The sequence below is a fragment of the Balearica regulorum genome, chromosome 4 (assembly GCF_011004875.1).
Source record: "Balearica regulorum gibbericeps isolate bBalReg1 chromosome 4, bBalReg1.pri, whole genome shotgun sequence".
NCBI lineage: Eukaryota > Metazoa > Chordata > Aves > Gruiformes > Gruidae > Balearica > Balearica regulorum.
Genome location: NC_046187.1, coordinates 1,153,336 through 1,178,119, shown reverse-complemented (window position 1 = coordinate 1,178,119; position 24,784 = coordinate 1,153,336). Strand labels below are relative to the sequence as shown.

The window sequence follows — 24,784 nt, the reverse complement described above, 5'->3', positions numbered from 1 at the left end:
ATCACGTTACAAAGCCAAGGTCAAGCTTCTTCGTCTGAATACATCACTCCAACCACCCTTTGACTACTCTAGTCAGGCTCTTCCCTGTTTGTTTGGATATTAGACAACCAGCTTTGTACTTGGTGATATTAGCAGCAGAGCTGCTCTTCCTATTGATTTCTTTCTGGACATTTCAACTTTCCCTTAGCTTACAGTAAAAAAAAGGTACATCCTCGCCGCTGCTACCTTCCGTCCCACGCCCAACGGCCTCGCCATCCAGAGAAGCATCCGGCTTACAAACACAGCGTGAGTATCAAGGGAGGAAAGAGAACGGCCGAGGCGGCAAATTAAAAAACCTGAAAGCTAACCCAAGGTAATTAACATTGGAGCCAGCACTATTTTTCCCTCACTGATCTACGTGTCCTAAATCAAAATGTGCATCTGGAAAAAACGCTAACATTTTGAAAAGGAACCTGGGGTTGTTCGCACTGCTCAAGTTTGCTGCTTCCTTGAACACTCTGCATTTTGACTAAGCGCAAGATGTTGCACAAACCAAGCACCTTTTTAATCCCATTTCATCTTTATGCCGACCGTGAAGTTTGTTACTAGTGTCGTCTGACGGCGGGCACAGCGTTGTTCGCGCTCAGTTATTCCCTATCTCCTGTAATGTCAACAGGAGATGTGTGAAACAACGGTTTCACCTTACATTCCGATAAGCCCATACGAGGGACTAGGGGCAAAAAAAAAAGTGACAAGATATATATTAGACACCTCAGCTTTTTCCAACTTGTTTCAAGCCAACTCAACAGGCTTGTTCCCCCCTCTGTTTCTTCTCCTCTGTCCCCAACTTTCCTGCAGTATCTGAAGCTATAAAAGCTAAGGTCCTGCGACACACGCTTAAAATCCATACGGAACACTGGAGATGCATAACATGCCTTGAATTACAAGAGTCAAGTTCTGTTCTGAATTCCAATACAAGCACACAGCGCTGCTTCTAGGCACTAGCAGCTCTGTGGAGGAAGCCCGAAAGCTGCAGCTCACCCGGAGCCCGGATGATCGTTAGTTAGCCTGAAAGGTGGGCTGCAGCAGGCTCAGTCCCGCACTAAACCTGCTGCCCAGCAACAGATGGAGTCTGGGAATACTCCAAGGACAAAGGGCTAAACGCATTTACCACCCATTTGCAAGAACGGCGTAACCATTGCCAGCAACCGCTTGTAGTTACACCAGCGCACGAAAGCTTGCATCCTCAGTTTTCCGCAGCTCCTGCACGGGTCGCAAGCGGGATAGATTTTTCTCAGTTTTCAATGGCTCCTGATTTTTCTGTCGTGCTGGTGCTCTACAGGTCTTTTTTCAGTCCTGATTTTCTGTGAGGAACTGACAGGCAATGCATATTCTCTCTCACGTATTAATTTAAGTCGTCACAGTTAAAATGGACTCATCCCACAAAGTAGTTTCCAGGGACTGATCTTACCGAGTTCTTTGTGAGGCTCTGTTACCAGATACAACCCTTTCAATAGTTATTACTTTCAAAAAAGTTTGCTATTAAAACCAGAAATACGTCTTTTCTTAAACCTCCTTAACACACCATTTCACATAGGCAATGTTTTCATTCAAGAGTGACGTGACTGAGCCTAAAAGACACTTCTATTCACTAACCTCACAGCAAGCAAAGAACTTGTTCAACATCTGAAGCTGAAAAGCAAACCTTTCGCTTGTGTCATCAATTCCAGCAGGATCAGAAAGGAGCCCCAACTTAAATCTGAAAGGTTATTTATTATTTTTTCAACTTATCCCTTTCCTTTACCTAAAAAAAAAAACCCCGACCCCTGAACTTTGTACATTCTCTCCGTGTGTTGCCAGACACAGTGTGTAAAGCTCTCGTGACACCCATTAGCTTCTCAAGTAGGAGGAAGCCTATTTTCGAGTCCCGTCTATCAAAACCACTTGACCTCTACAGCAACACCCATGTCTTATACTGGATATGCCTCTGGCTAATACCAGCATTTGCACACCTGGCCTTGTTGTAAACAAGTACTTAAAACAGGAAAAACAAACTCATTGTTTGCAACTAATTAAGCGCAGAGATGGACATGAGGTAAAGTTTGCACTCTCAAGGTGAAGTTTTGTTTTTGTAACCTGTGCTACAAGCCACGGCTCTGTGATGGAACTCAACTCAAGTCATCGCAGGATCAAAGGTTTAAATCCATGGGAATACTCTAGAGGGTTCCTATTAAAGCGATACACAAAGCCACCGATCAAACATTTCGCTGCTGCTTGAATGTTTCGCGTCACATTGAGCCCATTTCACCTCCACACTAAATTCTGATGTGTGGATTCAAGCTGGCGCTTAAGTTGCACCCTCAGATCTGTGTTTGCTCTCGCTTAGAAAAAGAAACCCCTACGATTAGCCACCTCTCAGAAAAGCCAAGATGGAAGTGCATCTGTGCAGCTTTTAACAGACTTGCCACAAATGCCTTCCAGAGCACAATTTGCTCAGGGAGGAAGGGATCGAGAGCAGCCCCAAGGAGAAGGACTTGGGGGGCGTTGGGGGACAAGAAGCTCAACGTGACCCGGCAACGTGCATTCGCAGCCCAGAAAGCCACCCGTGTCCTGGGCTGCACCCGAAGCAGCGTGACCAGCAGGTCGAGGGAGGGGATTCTGCCCCTCTGCTCCAGGTTGTTCAGCCTGGAGAAGAGAAGGCTCCAGGGAGACCTTAGAGCCCCTTCCAGTCCCTGAAGGGGCTACAAGAAAGCTGGAGAGGGACTGTTGACAAGGGCAGGGAGTGACAGGACAAGGGGGAACGGGTTTAAACTCAACCAGAGTAGGTTTAGATGAGACAGGAGGAAGAAATCCTCCCCGGTGAGGGTGGCAAGGCACTGGCACAGGTTGCCCAGAGAGGTGGGAGATGCCCCATCCCTGGAAACATCCAAGGCCAGATTAGACAGGGCTCTGAGCAACCCGATCGAGTTGAAGAAGTCCCTGCCCATGGCAAGAGGTTGGATTAGACGGCCTTTAAAGATCCCTTCCAACCCAAACGGTTCTGTGGTTCTATGAATCGAGACCTCATTCCCAATTGCAAGCGTGCACGCACATACTGAGAACTGGACAAAGCAGCGCAAAAACATTCCCTCAAACGCACGTTGGAAATACCTGACCTTCCCAAAAAGGCACACGTGAGCATTTCAGTACGTGGCAGATGACCTGAAATCGTAGATTCTCAAGATGTTATATGCAGTTAAACGCATAATAAACATCCTAACGCAAAGTTTAAGTTGTATTTAAATGCAATTGAAGGGCATTGCACAGAGTCTTCCTAAAGTACCCAAGAACTGTAATTATCCCATCTCTTAAATTGAGTGGCCAGTACTGGTATGTATCCCAGCAGCTCCACGCAACTATCAATGCACGATGGATGGAGTTTTATCTACTTTTTCATGCAGCCAGTTTGGTTTTTATCCGCTGACAGCTTCCAATGTGTGTGTCTAGGCTTTAATTCCAACACCTGGGTTTTGGAAAACAATCTCTGTAGCTCCACTAAGTTTCAGTCACCTTTAGCGAACAGCAGGTTACTCGTTAGGTGCCCTATCTGCAAAGCGTTGTTCCAAGAATTTTAAGCCTTCACCGCCGGGTATTTTTAACCATTACCCTATCTTCTGTTCACTCTGCACCTTTATTATACTCCAATAACTCCTGCAGTATATGCAGGACCAGCTCCACACGTCCACATCTCTGGGCTAAAACTTTCCTCCGGCACATGTCCCTCCTCCTAACACGCTTTACAAAGCAGACTTGTCAAAATAGACAGCACTTTGAAAAATCCAAGTGCACCAGCTTTACCAAGAGGACCTCAGCAAATTTTCATCGAACGACATCTTTTTTTTTTTTTAATACTATGTCCTAACGCTTAATCTGTATTCATCTAAGCAGCCAAAATGACTATTTCAGCGACTACTTTAACATGGAAAGGGGATTAATTGCAATCAAAGCAGGCGTAAATCAAACGCTAACAACTCACACTTCCTACGGTATTTAAAACCCATCTCACTTTTTTTATTTTACTAGGTAAGGCCCTAAAAGCACTGATCTCACGAGGTAAAGAATTTTCCAAAGCGATTAAGAACTCGGTAGGGCTAAATGTGGGTTTTGCCGACAAAGCGGCCATTTTTATGAATGGACATTTTTATAAGTCATAGGATTATCACCCTTCTTTCAAACACAAGTAAAAGCTTCCAATAGGTAGACTATTCAAGGCCAACTAGAGCAGCTCCCGTTCAAAAGACAAGCCTACAGGTTCCTCACACATTAGAGGCCTGAGGCGGTGCTACAGTTCCTCAAACCCTATTCCGAGGCAGTTCCAGTTCGCAGTTAGCCAGCCCCAAGCGCTAGCCAGTATCGTCAAGATGTCGTTCCTGAGCTACAAAGAGGCCCAAGTAGAACCGTCAGACCCTGGCGCGTGCCCTCCCCCCGGACTACGAAGAGTTAAAATGCCACTTCCGACATACCAACCTGGCAAACAGGCACCAGTTAGCTCAACAAAAGGAAAGGCAACCCTGCAAATTGAAAAGTTAAGACTAGTTTTCTGAACTCCTGAAGACAGGGAGCAGTAGGCGAGTGGTACTTGCTGTAGAGCTAGCAGGAATACACAAACACACACACACACGCACATATAAAGAAGTGGACATACCCTCAACTAGTCAAGCAAATATTACACCTGCTCATAACAATATAAACCCACCTGCCATGATGTCATCCAGCGTGTCATTGAGCGTCTGAGCAGGGCTGGCTACCATTAACCCTTGCTGTGTTTCTGTCAGTATTCCTTGCCCCAGCCCTGCTAGTTGTGCTTGGCCCAATACTGGCTGTCCAACTATAACACCTTGCAGTTCTGTAAGATTTGCGATGGACCCTGGAGGTAAGGAACCTGCTGCCAGAGGCAAAGCTTGCGGCATCGCCAGAGGCTGAATTGGTGCAAAGCCCGTCTGCGCAGCAGCTTGCTGAGGATCATCTTTAAGCAAGATGGGGTCCACTTGCTGTAATCGTGCATAGTCTCCCTCTGAGAGTTGTTCTCCTACCCCAACGGGAGTCAGTAGTCCCAGATGCTGGCAAGACTGCTGCTGCTGCTGCTGCTGGAGCTGAATTCTTTGCGCTTTTACCTCTAGATATTGCTTTTTTAGCTGCTGCTGAGTTTTCAGCTGTAACTCTCGCTCCACTTTCTGCAGTTCCTCCAAAATCTTTTGTTTCTTCTGAATTTGTTCCTCTCTCGTTTTGTTCAGCTCCTCAATCTTCTCTTTGGTGAGCTGGTCAGCGTGTGCCAATTCCAGGGACTGCAGCTGAGCGTTCTTCTCTATGGCTTCTTTTATCCTCTGCTCCAGCTCTGTCAACTTGCCCTGAGCCTCTTCTACAATGCTCTCTGGAGACTGATTGGTGATGTAACCCTGTACATCCTGGTTGTTTGCTGGCAAATGACTGCTGGACTTTTGTTTAGAAGCAGCTGTGTGAAAAAGAAACCCCCTCAGAACCAATGGAAGTGCATATGAATGGCATCCTCATTATAGAGCTACTGTTGGGACGCTAAATGGCCGGTTATGCACCAAGACACAGCACCCACAGAAGGTCAGCGTGTACTGTAAGGCCCTCAAAGAAAACCGCACCTTTCGCTATCAATTTTAACACAGCAGTCAGATTGCAATTTAACAGTACAGATTACTGCGCGTACATTCCCAATAACCCTGCGCTACGTTGACATATTTACTCCAACAATTGTTATACTTTTGCCAAATGAAGCGATTGTCTCAAGAGCCGCTGCCTGTTATCAAGTGGTGCTACGAGATAAATGGAAACCAAAAGGAAGGATAGGCTGTCTCTTTATTTGACGTTTTGCGCCTGGTATCGTGTTAAGACATAAACGTATGGTTACGGCCCTGAAAGCACAGCAAAAGCGAGGCAAAAACATCTCGAGGGACAGGTGACTTGTTCTGGGCCGCCAGCTTTGTGAGCAACTCGGAACGTTTTAGGAAGCGCTACGCTTTCTAGGACTACTGAATCCTTTCGCTACAGGTATCCAGCTTTGCTCAGTTGTCAAACAGCGCTAGAACCCAGGCTAGTCATTTATATTTAACGTGATCTAACAGGGTATGTTTAGCCACTACGTTTTACCCATAGCAGACATGGTTTTGCCTGTGTCAAAACTCGGCTCTCTGCCCAGGCAAGGCAAATATCTCAGCCTTCCTGTAAGAATGAGCGATGGACTAATCCAATTCATCTTTTATGAAGAAGTCCACAGTAACACAGCTGACACGGTCTGCCGTACCGGTTGGAGGAGGAACAATGGTTAATTTTGAAGGGCGAAAGGCAAATCAAAACTCAGGATTTGAGTCAGTGGAGGCGCCCAGTTTCTTCCAGTCATCCTCGCTGTATTTCCAGAACAATACAAGTGTACACACAGTATTAATTTTATGACATGCACGCCTGTATTTGCACTACTGCTGATCCTCGATAAAAATTGTTTTGGAAGAGAATTCTAAAGCACAGAAAGCGTTAAGTGTCAAAATGGCGATATCAAAATAGATGCAAATTTAGTCCTAGGAGGACCTGAGCCACATCAGACTCAATATTTTGTAGCACAAGAAATTCCGCCTTCAATCAAATTAGTCAAACCCACTCCAAGACTACTCTCCTAAGTAAACACAAGTTATCAAATCAACTACGATATGGAGATTAACACTGTTTTTACAACTCCCATTATCAAATTGTTATAGGCTTCTGGGTGACATTTTGCATTAGTCCAGTATGTCAGACTAATATGTATTTTAACGTATTTACTTAGGCAGATTTCTTGACGCTTTATGATTATAGGGTTAGATGACTGACACTTCGTATTTGGCGGATAAGCAAATCCTTAAAAAAAATAAAAATCATAAATTGCAGTTGCCTTGACTGAATCCATAAACGCTCTTCATAGGAGCTACTCTGCTAGAAGTGCAACCCTCTATTCTTCTACCTAGGAAGGATATTTAGAAAATAAGCTCCGGAACTAAGACTGACCTTTATTTCTGATGGGAAGGGTTGTGGCGACATTAGCAGGGGGTTTGTCAGGCTCCTGGGGTGGGACGACCATGGGCAGCGCCTGCACTGGTACACGAGGAGCCTAAAACGTTGGATACTAACAGATTACTTTTCTCATACTCTAATCTAGTTATACTTCAATAGAAGGTAAACAAAACCTGTTAGAAAAGCAGACTTTAATGGTGACTAATAACATTCAATACAGTTTTAAATATGCCGAGTTCAACAGTTAACTATTTCAGATACTCCAATTTCTTTATACTTTGCATTTTTAACCTAAGAAATTACTCGCCAACCATTACTCGTCTCAGCACGCTACAGTGCTATACTACAGTACGGCAGATAAAAGCCACAACGGGCTACAAATGTAATTCTAGAGAGCCTCATTAAAGCAGACCTTTTCACTTGCTGTTTTGTTTTTTTCCAATAATATTAATAGAGCAATAAGAAGAACGATGAAAGCACTACACACAGCGATGCTCAAAGCGTCTTCACCGTTCTCACGACAGCTCAAAGCTATTTTTTAGAGTGTTCACCTACAGTTCAGCAGTTCACGAAAGCTGCCAGACGAAATGCAAAAGCGCCCCACAAATCCACAGATAACCAGCCCTTAAATCTTACCCTATTTAAATCATGGGATGGTGGGGTCAGCTGCGTAGCGTCAGGTGGAGGAGCAGAAAGCAAGTTGTTTGGGTAGTCTAGAAGGTAACAAACCACGCTGGTGTGACCGCCCTTTGCTGCCTCTATTAACATAGTCGATCCATCCTGAAGAGGGAAAGATCTCAGTATTAGAAAACAGCATCATCAACACAAGACAACACTGAAGCGGTTTGGGAGACACGACACAGTATCTATAAGACCGCTTTCTTAAACACTCATTCAATCTCCCCTACGTCCACACCTAAGCCTTACGGACTCTGTAAAAGTATTTCCAAAAAGAATAGTACTTCTTAAAATTTTCATTCCTCTTCCTCAATTATGACCTTACAACTGGAGCGCAGCCTTCACATTCATCGTCATCAACAGACCCACGCTCCTCCTCACTCCAACTTCTACACCTACGCTCACGAGCACGATGGCTGCTTGTGAAACACCAGCTCTTGCATCTTACTCCTATTTAACTCATGACACGTTGGGTCAGTTGCGGAGAATACAAAAGGAGCAAATTCGCTTGGGTAGCGTTAGTTTTAGGATTAATGAAAGACCGCCTCAGAGGGAAGCAAGGTAGCTGAGCGACGAACCTTCAATCTGTGCGTAGGATCAGCACCATGAGCTAGCAGTAACTCCACAACTGCCAAATGACCTCCAGCACAGGCCAGCGACAATACCGTATGATCGTTGTTAGCCGTGGTCCTATTCACATTTGCTCCTTCAAAAATAGAGGGGGAAAGATTATTTTCAAGAGACTTCAACCCACTGTCCTCTACCAAAAGTAACAGTAAATTAACTTTTTTCTTAAATAGGAAAATCTAGTTCTCCAGGGCTGCAGTCTCACAACTGCTAAATTAAATCTAACAGTCAATTACGACTATCATCAGAACACCATTTAACATGTCACAAGAAAAAAAAGCAACACTACCTGGACTAGCACCCCAAACCCACTGTTCCAACGGCTACGTTATAAGCATGACACGTCACATAGCAGGTGAACCTACTGCTTTTTATTTTGCCAGCAACTGTGCCAGAGCTATGCCTCTTTTAAAAAAAAACAAACCAAAAACAAACCAACAAAACACACAAACCCTCCAAAAAGAACCAAAAAACCACCTAATCCATACATCTTGGCACCAGCAAGCAGATGATTAACTTCAGCCCTGCTTCTTTCCTCTACAATCTACCCAGGCAAAGCTATACCACACCGGAAGCGTTAGGCCAGTTCTGCTCCGTACAAGGAAGGTGCAAGAAAAATCCGTCAGTATCAGCTCAAGAGAGAGAAAACAGCAATTCCGAGCTCTGAATCAACTCTAAGCGTTCAACATCCATGTAAGGCTGGAGCCGATAGTTCTGACGGCATCAAGCAAATTATAATCAAAACTTTGAAATAAACGGGCACTTAAAGTTCGTGTTCTGAAGAGACAACGCTCAAAAGTTGCACCAGGAGCACGGAGATGCTTGGTAACCACTGCCACGGTCGCTGTTTTTACTATAACCATTTCCAGCAGTAACTGCAGTTCCCGCCAACCTCACCAGAAACCAGAGGTGATCATTACACACCCAGTTTGAGAACTAATGACCCGCTTGAGTTACAATATTTGAACCAAATCCAAGGAAGTGACACTAGTACTGACGTGTTCTTAACGTCCAGCATGTCTAAGAGCAAGAAAACCAAAGCCTTTGCACACTCTTACCTTTGCTAATCAAGAACTGAACAGTGCAAACATGACCTGCCCTTGCAGCTTTCATGAGAGGAGTTCTTCCACCTTCCGATTCGTGCTCCTACAGCAGATAAAGAAAGGCTTAAAATTCAAAACTCAGAAGCAGCACACGTGAAAGGATGCAAATCAGCCTTTTGGGTTTTTCTGAATGGAGAAATACCAGACATGGAAGATCCTTTTTCAGTGTTTCACTAACTACAGACATAAAAATTTAGCTAACAGTGGAACTGAGTGTATCTCGCAGACAGATGAACCTACCTACCTACCTTCGTACAGGTCTGAGACTCCTCAACAAGAAGCGCTCGAGCCCACGGTAGGGATTTTAGTTAAACAAAATGTTTTCTGTCATGCTTAACTTCACTTTGTGATAACATACTGGTGTACAAGCCTACTGAAACGCAAAAATCAATTTACCTCCGTCACCTTAATTCCATTAAGGTACACCAAATAGTTCACATCAGAACTATCACCTGTTTGCTGCATAAGGAATAGAACAAATTTGCAGGTACAAGTACTAACCCATAATCAGCTCAACAATTCAAAGCTGCACACCATTCAGGACTGCACATGACAAAAGAATCAAATCCCCCATTTTTCTGGACGAGCAACCTTGAATGGCTCGGAAATGCTTTCGACATCAATGGCCAAAGTACTGTAACTGACCTAAGCACTTTCAGGTAATTCAACAGCCTAAAATCCATTAGAAAAGCATCACTGATTCTCACTTAGTTAAAAGAAAAAGCTTAAAAGATAATTGGAATACAACTACAGCAACTAGCCAACTCCGGAAGTTTTCAGCAATGAACAACAGATAAAAAACCAAGAAAATATTTACAGTGTTATTTCCTAATTAAATTTTTTTAAGAAGGTAATGACTTACCAGATCTGCGCCTGCCTGAAGTAAGACATCTGCTACATCGGTATGGCCATTTTCACAGGCGTATGTCAGTGCTGTGTCACCCGTTGCTGTTGTTGCATGCACATTAGCCCCTGAAGCAGTATTAACGAGCTTGTAAGCTTTATGAAGTTCATTACAGAAAATACACAAGTCTCTCCATAATCTTTACCAGATCAGATAGCAAATTGTTAACTTCCAATCCCACATCTACAAAATCGACAACTTAATCATACGCTAGATGAATTAAAAAAAACCCCAACAAACAAAACAAACTAAAAGTTCAGTTCCAAGCGTATTTACGTCAACTTAGTCTTCAAAAACTAAATTGGGGTCCAACTGGTAAAGTACTTAGGGTTCCACAAACCTTTGCAGTCAACTTCAAAAAGCTACTACTGAAAATGTAATGAATATGGAAAAAGTTATTTTCTCTTAGGGTTACATTAAGTCTCTACAAAACTGTTTAACAAAATTGCTCCGTACCTGCAGCTAATAAATATTTAACCAGCTCCAAATGACCCTCTTGAGCAGCCTCCATCAAAGGTGTAGAACAACCAAGTTCTATGTCAGCTCCTGCTTTAATAAGAAAGTCGGCAACCTCCAAAAAACCTCCACAGCAAGCCAGAGTTAATGCTGTTTCTTGCGTCTCCTCTGTTTGAGCATTGATGTTTGCTCCTTGAAACGAAAGAAAACACCGAAACCACACATCCTTCAGAAAACAGTAGTTACTGAGACCAGCAAAGCCATTCCTAATGCACAAGGTAGCTTCTTACTCCCTATTTCCAGAGCTGCAGAAATTTTCTTATAAAAATCACAGTATGTGAAATTAAAAGACTTCAACTTTATTTAACTGCTTTGGAAGCCCCTCCGAGACCCTCAAAGCACTTCTCTACAGCTTTTCAGCACTAACACCATCTCGAGATAGGCCAAGGCCATCGTGCAGAGCGCAAGTCACCCACCTTAACCGTTGGCTATTCGGCGTCTGTCTGAAAAACACAAACTTCTTCTGGGGAACAATTCAAAACGACTGCTTACAAAGCAAATGAGCAGAGCAAAGGATATTCTGCTAACCCCCCCCCGCTCAAACTGCTCAAAAAGGAGGCAGGGGGAGTTGAGAAGTTGAAGGAGGAACCAACAATTAGAGTAACTTTGCTTTTTTCTTCTTCCCCCCAACACATGCAGATGGCTGTCGAATGACAGTCCACAGAAGGCACCGCAATAGTTACCTTGACCAAGTAAGAGTGCCACCATCTCTTCATGGCCTTCTCTAGCCGCTTCCATTAGCGGTGTGTATCCTTCGTCGTTTACCTCTTCCAAGTTCGCTCCGCGTTCAATTAACAAAGCCGCCAGTTCGACATGCCCGCCGCAGGCTGCCAAGGTCAACGGAGACTCGAAAGAGTCAGCAGGCATGTTGACCTGAGCTCCGCTGTCAAGAAGTAATCTTGCCACTTCCACATGGCCATCCTAGGAATTCAAAACACCAGGATCAAAAGACCGCCAAAATGGAAAAATCGCTGTTCTTCTCCAAAGCTTTAAGCGGTCACCAAGTCAAATTCTCTCAGAAGACACAGAAAGCAGTGAGTAAAGAAATCCGAAAACATAATTAAGCTTGCTTAATAGTTTTCCTAAATGGTTTTCCTAAGTATTTGGATAAAGGTAAAGATCTACTATTAAATAGGCACCTGAAGAAACTTCAAGCATATTTTGCTGAATACGTTCAATTCAAACTGAAATACTGTGAACCACATATCGAACTTCCCTGCTGATGGCCTAAGTAACAAGCTGGTCAACTTCTTCCTATCAGGCTCAAGTCGGAGTGGATGGGGACCATGGGACCAAAACAAAACCCTCACAGTTGAGAGGGAGCTCCACACTATCCTAGAAGCTGCCTCCTCCACATGAACAGTACCAAAATCCTCTAACACCCAGGACTCCTCTTTGTTACAGACTGTAGACAGAGAACAGTACACGCAAAATGATCTAAGGAACACAAATTCTAAGAAATAAGTTACCACTCAAATGTATTTCCTCTTGCGTTCTGCCAACAAGCTTACTGCTAACACCACAAGCAGCCTAATAAATGAGGAGTATAAGAGAATCGCAGTCACAAAAAAAAAAAGGTATCTTTTCTCAGATGTCAGAACAGGTTTTTATGTTCCTCCTAAAGACGATCGAACCTTTACACTGCAAACAAGTCACTCGATGCCAACGCTCCCCGCTTGGTCAAAGAGAGGGAATTTCGGTTTAAATACAACATGCACTTGCGTTATTTGTTAAATGCAGCGCGTTTTAGTTCTAAAAACAACACAGGTGAGGAACACAGCTCGTCCTGCGTCCATGCAGACTGCTGATGTCTCGGAGTATTTATGCTAGATTCCCAGCTTTGGGGGAAGGAGGGGGAAGAGAGGACAGGATTTAAGTTTAACAATTTTGCTTCCTTCCTTTCTTAAAAAGAAGCCGTGCACAATGACATCGCTTGCCTCTTGGCTCCTGCCAAACTATTTCACTGCTCAACTTAATAGCCGGGTCAGGACTTACTTTCTCCCTGCAAGAGAAAAGCCAAAACAAGACCGTGTGTCAGGGGTTCCTGATACGTCACAGGAGCCACCTGAACCGCAGCCTTCCTTCGGCAAGGTCGTGGCAGGGTTTTCCATATGCCGTTATCAAGCTGTCAAACTCGTTTTACCAAAAGGTAGCTCCTAAGTTTGCTTTCTTCCTTTATAAACAAAGAAAATATGTGAGCATATGATCTTCATCATCTTTTTAGTATGTCATAAATTCCAGACCTATCTTAAGTGGCTTTTCAGCTAGATGTTGACACTGGAGGCCTGACAGCGACATAGCCAACTGCCATTTAATTCTGCTTTTGTTTAGACAGAGGCTGGAGACTCGCTCCGTCACCACAGTCCAACAACAGCACAGACTCTCCAGGCTGCTCTTCTCCGTGAGGAAACTGCCATCATTCCAACCTGGAGTAACCGTAACGGGAAAAGGTCTGACGCACAAAACACAGCAGGGCTGCGTAAGAAAACCAGCAGCTTACCAGGAACACAAGGCTATCCCAAGGCTGCCACTGAATCAGGTACGCACGCCTAGACCTCAGGTTAACTGCAGCAAACGGCAGCCATCGCCGTCCTCGCCAAGCTAGAAACCATAACCCCAAAGAGCTCTTTGCCAGGCAGAACACGAAACTGCATCTGACATTTGTACGCTTCATTTTCGTAAGCCTTTTATACCTTCTTCTGATATCCAGGCAGCAAAACATCATTTCCTCTCATAGAAATATCTAGGGCATTAACTAGGACATATTCACCTCGTAGATGAAACGACAATACTATTTTAGGGGAAACCTCCAAGACTCCACGAAGACTGTTTCCGCAGGGAAATGCGGAAACGGCACCTTAACCGTCAGGCTCTGGCCAGACGGCTCACTAATCATCCCGGACGCGCGGCAGCCGCGGCAAAGAGCAGCACGAAGCTACGCTTCCCAGCTTCTTATATGGGCCAGGCAGCCTTGAGAGTAAGCACTGCGGTTTAGCCGCCTGAAGAAATTCTACCCATGCTTTCACAGACCTTGCAGTGGGGTGGTGCTGTTCAGCTCTTCTACGACAACTAGGAAAAGCCTCCTAACTGCTCTTAGATCCCCAAAAGTCCTCTGACCAATCTGCACAAGCTCACCCCATCACTCACTGTGGGCAATCAGTCCTCAGCCCTGCTGCAGAAGATGAGCTTAGTGCAGTAAGAGGAAGCGCAAACCAGACGAACCTGCTTTTTGCTCCCGCAAGGCAAGTCACGTTGCCCAGCGGCTCATTTGCATTAAACCAATGGTAACTGCCGCCTATAAAAAACCTCTCCGTCAGAAGACGCTTCCCCAACGCCTTGTAGGACAAGGTTTAAAAGTCTCGCTGGCTTGTATGCAAGTGCTACGCCACATACAAGCAGTTCTGTAACATACATTCAAGTTCAATGCTATTCTAGAGAAAATAGTTTTCTTCTGCTACTGAAGAGCAACAACCGTTTCTGCAGGAACACACGCGGAGATGAGAAGCCCCTGCACTGCTTTATTTCCAACTGTAACCTTTTAAAGTACTGCTAGAGAAAGCTGCTCCCTCTCTTGAGCAGAGCTCAAGGTACTCAGACTCTCTCAACTATCTGTCAACTCTGGGCAGCAGCGAGGAAACGCCTACTTAGGAATGGTTTCCTGCAGAAATAAGGGAGACAGACTTTTTCCTATTGCTCAGTAAATCTTAATAAAAAATGAGTCTCAACAATTCCGCGAGTCCGATGGACTTTTGTTAGTCTGTCGGTGGAGGGAAGAGGGTGGCACGGAAAAGAAGGCTTGCAAAACTGTAAACTTCTGATCTGAAGGCTACTGCAACATCAAACAAGATAATTTTATCGTCGCCTTCCAAGGAACTCGCTGCAAGGACAGCGCCCATGATATTTATATGGTTAATCTATTAAGCCTTCAGAACGAGATAAACAATAGCTCAAGTCCTGTTTATCTCCATGCCTGCCTTTCTAACAACTTCGTGAGGAGTGGTTTCTGTAACTGATTCCCCTATCTGAAGTCGTTAACTTCCTTCAACAGACCTATCTGGCTGATTTCAGAACCATTACAGCTATTTCAGGGAAGACTAAACAAGGATTCGCGCCACCGCTCTAAGGCCAAGATGCACAACGTGACACTACACAAGACCGATGACATGAAAAACCCAACCCATGAGAAATCTATTTAGAGACAAGGGTAAAAAGGGAACTTAAGAGACTAGTTTGCAGTTTTACCTTTAAATTCCAGAGTCAGACGAAGGACTTGGAATACGTTGGCGTAAGGCATAAACAAACTGCTGACCGACCCAAGCATGCTCCAGCTACGCGCCCTGAAGAGCAGGGGAAGCCTCTGCAGGACATGTTGCACAACAGCCTACCGCAACTCGGGGTCACAAAGAAAACTCCGCGCGTCCGTGTGTCTAAAAACACAGCGTAATTCTGCTCCGTTTTGTTTCATTTGCGTTTCTCCAGCAGAAAAAGTTCCAAAACATTCGCAGTTCTAGAAACCCAACCTGACACCTGCTGGATGTTCACCCTGCTGGCTTACCCCTGCCAAGCCCTGGCGCGGCGCAGAGTGAATGAATACACTGCCATGAGTTTACTTCTCTGAGAGGGGGCACCAAAGCCTGAACAGTTCCTGGAGGAGAAATAAAGGGAATAAATAGACACATTCACTCCATCATTTAAAGAGATCTCCTAGGGAAAAGGCCAAAGCAATTGAATACTATTACCTCGGCTAATAAGAAGGAAATAGATTTCAAATAGGATACGTGCTTTGAAGAAGATGCAGATATAGGAGACTTACGTAGCTGTTCAAGCCTAACAGGACTTCAAACAGAGAAACTATCTGAAGACAACAATTTAGCGAGTTTTCTTCACCACTAAAGCCTGGTGCAATCTGAACTCCGGCAACAGCGACACCATTCCAGCCTTAAAACGTACCCATACGCAAGTTTTTCAAGGGGAAGCTTGACATGTATTTGTGTCCTACGGCTAAAAGCTATTATCCAGAAATCAGGAGTTGTTCTCAGAATCTTACTAAATTTCATAAAAAGGTCATCTATTCCACACTGTCATTTTACAATTGCCTCGAGCGGGCAAAGCAACATCAAAGTACTCTTCACTAGTAAGAAGTTAACAATTTCCCCCTTCCACTTCCCAGCTGCTTCCCACCCAGCTCCTGATCCTGCCGCTTTCTCAAGGAGCACGTGGCTATGGGAAACCACCTACACTGGGAGAAACCTTAGCTTACAAACTCCTTAAACTTGACGTAGGTACGTTAAATGCCTCCAATAGCCAGGCCACGACCGTATTTGCTGCCTACGTTTAGCGCATTAGAATTGTTAAAAGCATCTCAACAACCAGCGAGAATCTTGCACTTGAAGTTATTTTGTTTGGAGATTCCTGTATAAAGGATTTTCCCATCGTAAACTCAAAGTTGCTCACCCAGAAGCCTGCAAAATTACACAAAGCAAAAAAAAAAAAAAATCCGTTCAAATGAATTACTAGTATTTCTTTTTGGCTACCTCTTGCAGTCATTACTTTCTCTGAACTGAGGTCACAAAAATATCCATTTCAAACCAGGCCCCGCGATCATCAGAAGAGCAAAGAGCAAGTGAGATGTCACACCGCAAGGAGAGATGTCGCCTGCAGAGCCTGCTTTGGGACAACAAGCGCAGCCTTAATCGCTGACTTCTGCCACGTCAGGAAAAAAACCAAAGTGCACCTGGGCACACAGAAACCTACTTTGTCAAAGAATGGGTTAAGAGAGCTCTCCTGCTAATGCTCACGTGATTTAATCTTTTGCTGATGTCTCTTAAGGATTCAACTACTTTGTCAGCCACGAGAGGAACGAGTTCAATTTTGCCGGTTGAGGAAGTTCTATTTTTCAAACAGGTATTCCCCCCCCTCCAACTTCTTCTGCCAAAGGGCCATCGAGCACACAGGAGAACCGAAACAGCACACCGCGAGGTTCTGTACGAAAAGGAGACCAGAAGGAATCACTTGGTTCCTCTTCAGAAGTGACGAGAGAGTACGTACGCCTCATTGCTCGAGCCATACACCTCTTACCATGCAAGCCTCCATGAGCGCAGTATGCATTTCATCTGTCTTGTGTTCCTGATCTGCACCAGCTTCCAGCAGAAATCTCACCATTTCTAGATGGCCTGAAAGACAAAATATTTAACAGATACAACTACTTTAGAAATCACAGAAAGGGTCCAACGTACATAACAAAGGTAGCAGAAGGCCAGGTAATTTTTATGCCCTAAACGTGAGATTTCGAGCAACACAGAAATACACAAAACATAGCCGAATCATAAACGGTTAGGTGAAAAACCTAACAGCCTGATTATCTTCACTTCCGTCCCGTATCTCACAGTCAACAAGGGACTAAGCACAGAGTTTTTGTTCTTCCTCTCCGCTCTCCAACCTCACTTCGGGATTCAGAGCTCAAGCACATTTTCTCAGGGAGGCAAAGTTTTGGGGTCCCACTCCCCCCTTTCAAACACAGCCTTGCTCTGACAGCCACCACCAAAGACAGTTACCATGGCTTTCGAGGGCCTTCAGCAACAGGGAACCAAGAATTTGTCAAGGCAGATAAAAGAAACGTAAGAGAAAGACTAAGAGTAGCTTCTGCCGCGGTGCCACAGAAGTAACTCTGCTACTGACATCAGTTACTCCACGACGCCAAGAGCCACTTTAATAGCTCTAATAAAACACGTCCTAAGTGACTGTAACAGCAACTGCTCAGCTGTGCGAACACATTTGGCCTCTTAATGAAATATCTTCAGCCCTTGCCTGGGCAATGCAAGAGAGCTGCCTAATACCCTGAGGGAGGCAAGAAAGGCCTGCTGCTGAAGCACTGACGCCTAAAAGGCAAGGTCCTAGATTTTGCGTGTTTTCCAAGTGCCAATTCCTTCAAAATTAAATAACTTCTGTACCTAAGCGGAGGTATTTTGCATAATATAGCTAAAATACAGAAAGTTTACCAGATTTACTCTATGACAAAGCATATTAGTTCCTCGTCTCCCAATTCATTTACTGGAGAATCTTTTAAAGCATCGTAACGACTCGGACAAAAGGTTTCTATCTTGATGCTTGACGCTCTCCTCACTGATCATGGTTTTACATAGAGCACATACATGCTGTGTGGTACCACAGCTAGGATAAAAGCATCAGAAGCGTCTGTTTGTAGCCTTTAAATTCATTTTGTCCTGGACAGCAAGGCTGAACGAATGCAGGTTCATAAAGACTTTTCACACCTGTCACACTCTTCCACGCTCGTTACACCTTAGTTACACATATGGTATGCGGTACTATACCTTTGTAGCAAGCCAGCGTAAGCGCGCTCTCCTTGAATTCATTGGAATGCGTATTTATGCCCGCTCCATTTTCTAACAGCACTCTGGCCACTTCCACGTGGCCAGCACTTCCCGCTTCCATCAGAGGCGTGTGACCATTCTCGTTATGGTCCTCAATGCTAGCGCCCGATTCCAGCAGGACTTTCACAACGTCTACGTAGCCTCCGGCACAGGCGTACGTCAGGGCTGTATTGCCTAAAGCCAGAAGAGAAAGAGGTTTGAAAACAGAATTCGACAGCGTTTCCAGACTGGGAGCTTCAACCTTCTCTCCGTTTCCTCGCTTTTACCTACCTACCTTAAGGAACAGGGTTTTTTTCAGGATACGGGCCAGTAACTACAGGGGAGGAGGGAAGCAAGTAACCGCACAGAGTAGCTCAGTGCTGACACAACAAAGATCTCCATGTGCCTGGTGACCGTATCGATGCGCTTCTCTTCCCATTTCTACCCCGGCTGATCCCAGCTTCCGGCACAAAAGCCCATCCCTTTTCCTGTTAATCAGCAGGGACATACTATGCTGGAGAAAGGAAAGCTCAAAACAAGGAGCAGAATGAACTGCTGCTTCTAAATCAAGTCTTAAAACACCTCTAAAGGGCTAGTTCAAAAAAATGCTCACAGCCTTTACAAGGAGATGAAAACAATCTCCGTGGAAAAACTACGAACACGTCTCCGAACAGAACAGTACGAGAGCCTGCCTTTAGGAAGGATATCTTGAAAAAAGTTAAGGTCAAAGCAGATAACTCCTCAGAACTATTTCACTAAAGAAGACAAAATAAAAATAAAGTCTCTTCTGGCATCCCAACTGTTCTCATCATTCAGGGACAGTACTCTCTTTGTCAGCGACTGTTGACTACGCGCAATCTCTCCGCTTCAAGGCCGCGCAAACTAAGAAAATTTCCCGATCTGGTCACTTCAACACAAATGCCTACAAAACCGCCGCGGGCGGGGGGAAGGGGAGGACCATCTTCTGACGTTTACTCTTTTCCCTTGGTTTCCTAGACCTGACACCAAATAATTTCCTACGTACACACAAACTTCCCAAACTGTGCTTTAAATACTACGTGGCAACAAACCCTACGTACGCAAATACCTTTCAGTTGCTAATTGACCTCATCCACCTTTGCATGTCCACAATCAGTATTTTACAGGCTCATAAAAATAAAAAAAGCAGAAGCCAAATAGTAAAAACAGAAAGCAGCATTCTGCGTTGCTTGGCTGAGGGCCGCTCTCCCCAAGTTTTCACACCACGTTTCCCGCACACTGCAAATCTCAGCTTGTCAGTCGTTTTCGACAAGCTCTAGCACACTTACTTACCTGTCGAGGACTGTGCGTTCACATCAGCACCATGAGCTAGCAGCAACTTGACAATTTTGACGTGTCCACCATTAGCAGCAGCCATTAAAGGTGTTATGTCTCCTTTAATACCACGGTCCTCTACATTAGCATGCATTGCCAGAAGAACCTGTGAACAGAAGGGTGATCAACAACACTGGCAAGTGACAAACCTGCGTGCCAAGACGGCTGAAAGGCTTACGCAAAGCCCCCACCTTCACCACCACACAGTTTTGCGTTAGAAGCACTTAGAGAAGCAAGCACAAAGAACATTCGGTTTACGTAGAGTCTTCATTTGCCAGTTAACTGACCTTTTCCGCTACCTTAACACGGCCTTCCAGGTGCATAAGACCAGAATACATTAATTCAACACTTATTTTTGTACAACACACACATACTAAAATACCAACAGCCAGGAAACCAACCTGTGCAAGCTCATAATATCCTGCCGAGCAGGCTAAACAAAGGAGGCTTTCCCCTTCTTCTGTGTGCTCGTTCACACTTCGTCCTTCAATTAGCAATTTCCGCACAGCATTTACATCTCCTTCTGAACAAGCCTCTGCCAAGCTGCGGCTAATAAAAAATAGAAAGCATTAAAAAGTGAAAATGGACTACGCTCGAAACGCTCGCTCTACGCGCGGAGTAAAAATCCAACGTGCCGCGAGGACGCGGTCAACAAATAAGGAAGCACAACCTGAAGAAGTGCCAATTGCTAATTGAAGAGGTGCCATTTCTACACTTGAGGCTTTCCACGTAACTTGTCTGTAAATTGAGCAACGTGCATGCTCAGCCTCTCCCGTAACTAAACTTTTAACAGACGTTTACAAGAGAAACATCTGCAGGATGACCACTGAGGTTACCCAATTCTGCGTGTTGAGAGAAGCCGTGACCGTGGACTGCCTCGGCACCATACACGCAGCACGGTGTTACGTCCTACAGAAGTACAAGACCTCTCTGGTATTCATTTAAGAATGAGAATTAAGTACTAACTTTCCCTTTGGAAAGACTAATCATGTAGCACTGCAAACAAAACACTCCGGGTTTCTATCACTAATCACGACGTAACGTACGGTCCCGGCTTTTTCCTGCTTTGTAGTTCCAGTTTGAAAACACGGGCTTTGTCCCACTCATTATCTCAAGTAAGGTTCAAAGAACAACAAGATAAACTGCTTCTAAAAGTAGCAAACGACTGAAAAATCCCAGTATGAAGTTTGGCTTACTTGTCCGTCTGCCCTGCATTTGCTGTGCTTTCTGCTCTCATCCGGGTCAGTGCAGCGGCAGCTTCATCCAACGCACAACTGACCGACGACGTCAGTCTGCGAAGCACCTCAGGATCTGCAAATGCTTTACCATCAGCTGTAGACAGCTTACCTATTCCTTTCATTCCAATTTACAACAAATCGGTACGCATGCCAAAAAAGGAGAAAACAGAGAAGTTGAAATTGAGCCTACGAGATCTGCTGGCAGACACATTCCAAGCATAATGAACTACAGCTTCCAAAATGAAGGGATTAACTGTTTACAACGTTAATTTAAAAGCTGCACTCGGATGCGATGCGCACGAATGAAACCCTCCAATCCACAGAAGGCGTTATTTTTCAACTATCGGCAACTACTTAATGCAAGCAACTAGTAAAGCTTTTCATACGCTAATTGTGACAAAATGACAGCCTCATTCAGCAACTGAGTCTGTGACATAAGGCTGCAAGCCAAGGTCGGGTGTCAACTTTTACTCAGGCTTTTAGAAATCCAACATCGGAGGACTCCTAATAGAAGCACGGCCTTCACACGAAACTCTGATTTTCCAAAATTTCAAGTGCTTTAACGAATTTCTTTCTCTTCCATGACTTGCACAACCTTGCCAAGCTCACACTGCCTTACAGCCTGCATTTGTAGCATGCTCATATGGATTAGCCTTATGCAAGCAGTTCCCGTATGACCACATGTGTAAGGGCTTCGGGGTTAAACCCGTATGGGACACGAGTACTTACCTGCAGCTTCAAGTAAAGCTTCTAATCTTGCCTGGGTTTCTGGATCTACTGTTCTCAGGTCAGCACCATCGGCAGTACTTGACAAAAGCAGTTTAGAAGCCGTTTCCAGCATAGGGTTTTCGAGATCATCCTGATCCAAGATAAACGATTCCACCTGAAAAACAACAGATCTGGTTTAAGAAAGATAGAACCGACCAAAATATACTTAAAACACAAAGAAACCACAGTTGTGCTTATCACTTAAAAAGTAAACACTGAAGCACTTTGTTAGCCAAACTGTCCTCAGTTGACTCAAAAGGCTGTTATTTGATCAATGGAAGCAATGAGATTTTCCGACGTCGCACACAAAGAACGTACCTTCTGTCATCTCATCCATTCGCTCTGTGACTAGAAGCCACGTGTTACGCTAGAAAAGTTTAAGACTGACGTCACCTCTCCGCGCTGCACACCACACTCCTCAAGTCCAACAGAGCACAGGGAGGGACAAGTGAACCAGCAGATACCACTCGGGAAGGCCTAAAAGTAGTGGCTGCCCTGGGTTTCCACGCAAGCTCTTGGTTTGGGTTGGTTTGTTTTCCCCTCCTCAAAGCATGAAAGCGACATCTAACAGATGGATTAATTCTGCATCACACAACCCAGGCATCTTTCAAAGAAGTAACCTACCCTCCAAAGGCATTAAACTCTACTTGCACACAAAACCAGAAGAACCAACAGTCATCCACTATTTTCGTGTCGACTGTTTTCTTCTGACTTGCGGAAAAATTCTCTCACCTCCCACTTCTTTCAAGTCTGATGTCTCCTAATCCAACATTCAAAAAATCCCAACAAAACCAAAAGGACCAGCAACCAACTCACGTGCAACATACGGGGGTTTCACAGAATCCCTCTCAAGAAAACAGTTCTTTAAAACACTACCTACAGAATATGCAACCTATTATATCTGCCTTTTCCTGAAACAGATGCTGAGTTGTCTAAGTTCTTCTGAAGATCTTACTTTGCTGTACTCTCCATTTCTTTTGGTTGTGAAACACATCGAAATTAAAGAAGACATCAGTATATTAGAGAGAAAACCCTCCAGCATCCATTTGTGTTTCACTGCCTGTTAAAGAAGGACCGGGTCAGGTAGTTTAAAGAAAACACTCCTCAGGGTTCCATGAGCCCCCCCCAAGCCTACGAACCGGCCCTCGAATCATTTCTTAGATTATAAAGACCAAGTTTAAACACCCCCCTACAAAGCTCACCTACTTCAAAAATCCACACCTTTAAAACTCAACCCCCACCCCCCAACTCCCAAAGCCAATCCCAAACCAAAAACAATCTAAAGAGGTCCGCAAGACAAACCAACCACATGTGTCAGCCGCTCCTACCACGTGATTAAAAATTTCAGTTATCTCTGGATAAAAGCCACTACTGTCGGTAGGACAGCAGTAATATATTTCCGCACGGAATACAGTTCATCAAGACAGAAATACAATTCCTAAGATCCACGTGTGTCTCCAAATTTTACAAGCAGTCTCATGAACATTATGAGTTCAGATTCCTGCACATAAATGCCCCAAGAATCTAAGCGGGCAGATAAACCAGAAGAGCGAGGAGTTCACCTCAGGCCTCCTGACAGGTTTCTCGCCATCCTCCCATCCAGGACACGGTAGGAGCTGGTAGCTTGCACCCAAAGGCCTTGTTTGTTTAGGAAGGCAGGCCGAGAACTACTTTCAGGACTACTTCGCTTAATCACTCCAAGGATCCCATTGAGAGCCAGATTCTCCTGCCAGGCAGCTTTCGGCAACGCTCAAGGAGACAACTCGGGGGAATCTCTGAAGCCTCCTTCCCCTCCTTGGAAGCCTCTCTGCCCTCCTCCTCCAAACCTAGGAACGTGGCAGGCTCGAGGGGATGACTCCAGCCTCCGATGGAAGCGGCTCGGCTGTCAACAACCGCCCACAACAGGACTGTCCCGCGCTGTTACGCGCTGCTCCTCGGCACCTCTTTTCCAAGCGACACTCACACGGGCTGCAGCTTTCCAGCTCGGCTACTGGTGAAGGCACCTCCTAGTTTCCTCCCCGGTCCCCTTGGCCGGTCGCTGCCAGCTCCGCTCCGTGCTGTTCTTCATCCGGTTTTGGTTCATCTGAGGACTGGTCATTTGTCATCTTCCAGAGGACTAAGCCTGCTGCAGCAAGAGAAAGGAACTACTGCGCTGTTCAGGAGCCAAGCGACAGATTTCACCTCTGGAAGGCAAACTACTGAGCAATCGGAAGGATTCTTGGCTCACCCAACTCATGCTAAATCCCCACTACTTAGACTAACTGCAAAAATCTCATCCGAGTGAGATATTTAACAGCTGGTCACGCTTCTTCCTAACACTACAAAATATTTGCTAAGAAAGAAGTCAAAATAGGAAAACGTCTCTCCCCCACTCACATCCTCTCCCCTCAAATTAGGTCCTTTACGCAGTTTAAGTTTCAAATGGAAAAATCTTCCCATTTTCCTTCCAGCTAAGAATATGAGCGTGGTACGATTTAAAACACCACTATAACACATGGAGAACGGGGAGGAAAAACAATCCACCTACAAACAGCACGGCACCAAAACGGCCGCAAGTTAGCGGGAGGAAACCTCTCTGGCAATCAAGTTTTGAAAATGTTTGTGTTACGTGTTGTCATTTAAACCCTTCCAGAGCAACATCTCAAGAAATTAACTTATTTAATAACAAATTTAGCCTACTTTATGACTTTAAATATAACTGGGTTTCCTTTTCTCAGGTAGAAGAGATCCATCTTCAACCCACGGCTTGCAGAACTTTTCCTCAAGCCTCCAGTGACGCTCTTCCGTATTCTCACAATCGCCTTTTAGCTTACAAGTTTCATCAGATCTACAGTCCTGTCTTTCCAGGGGGTTCAGCACGACATAGAACACCAAACAGTGATAAAATACACACCGTCTAACAGCGATGACTAAAACTGAATTCTGGTAGAAGTGAAAATTCCATTTTCGTTTCTCAGAAAATACTGCTGCCTCCTCTACAGAAGCTACAAACTAAAGACAAAGCATTTCCATTTACCAGGCCAAGTAAACAGACATTTCCTTTAATGGTCTTCAGATGTATTTTATTTCCCTTAACTAAAAAAACGTGTAGAATAGTACACAAATGCTCCACCTTACATATCAGAATAGTTCATCTGGGTTCTCAGTCAGTACTTCTCCCACCAAACAATACTCTGACATAATCCAATTGTTCAGACA

The 24,784-nt window shown here is 44.7% G+C and overlaps 1 protein-coding gene across 2 annotated transcripts in view; it reads right to left on the bottom strand.

Annotated features, from left to right (window-relative positions):
• Window positions 1–24,784, bottom strand: part of ANKRD17 (ankyrin repeat domain 17) — a 92,256-nt gene that overhangs the window by 25,418 nt on the left and 42,054 nt on the right. The window contains exons 2-15 of one of the 2 annotated variants that reach the window (XM_075750839.1): window positions 21,548–21,701; window positions 20,777–20,933; window positions 19,982–20,129; window positions 19,539–19,686; window positions 18,189–18,422; window positions 16,936–17,030; window positions 11,541–11,778; window positions 10,798–10,989; window positions 10,300–10,409; window positions 9,393–9,480; window positions 8,286–8,413; window positions 7,666–7,809; window positions 7,024–7,126; window positions 4,715–5,470 (exon numbers count right to left, since the gene is read on the bottom strand). In XM_075750839.1, the coding sequence (XP_075606954.1) occupies window positions 4,715–5,470; window positions 7,024–7,126; window positions 7,666–7,809; window positions 8,286–8,413; window positions 9,393–9,480; window positions 10,300–10,409; window positions 10,798–10,989; window positions 11,541–11,778; window positions 16,936–17,030; window positions 18,189–18,422; window positions 19,539–19,686; window positions 19,982–20,129; window positions 20,777–20,933; window positions 21,548–21,701 (2,695 nt within the window). The remainder of the gene's footprint in view (window positions 1–4,714; window positions 5,471–7,023; window positions 7,127–7,665; window positions 7,810–8,285; window positions 8,414–9,392; window positions 9,481–10,299; window positions 10,410–10,797; window positions 10,990–11,540; window positions 11,779–16,935; window positions 17,031–18,188; window positions 18,423–19,538; window positions 19,687–19,981; window positions 20,130–20,776; window positions 20,934–21,547; window positions 21,702–24,784) is intronic. The other variant, XM_075750840.1, reaches the window with a different exon arrangement.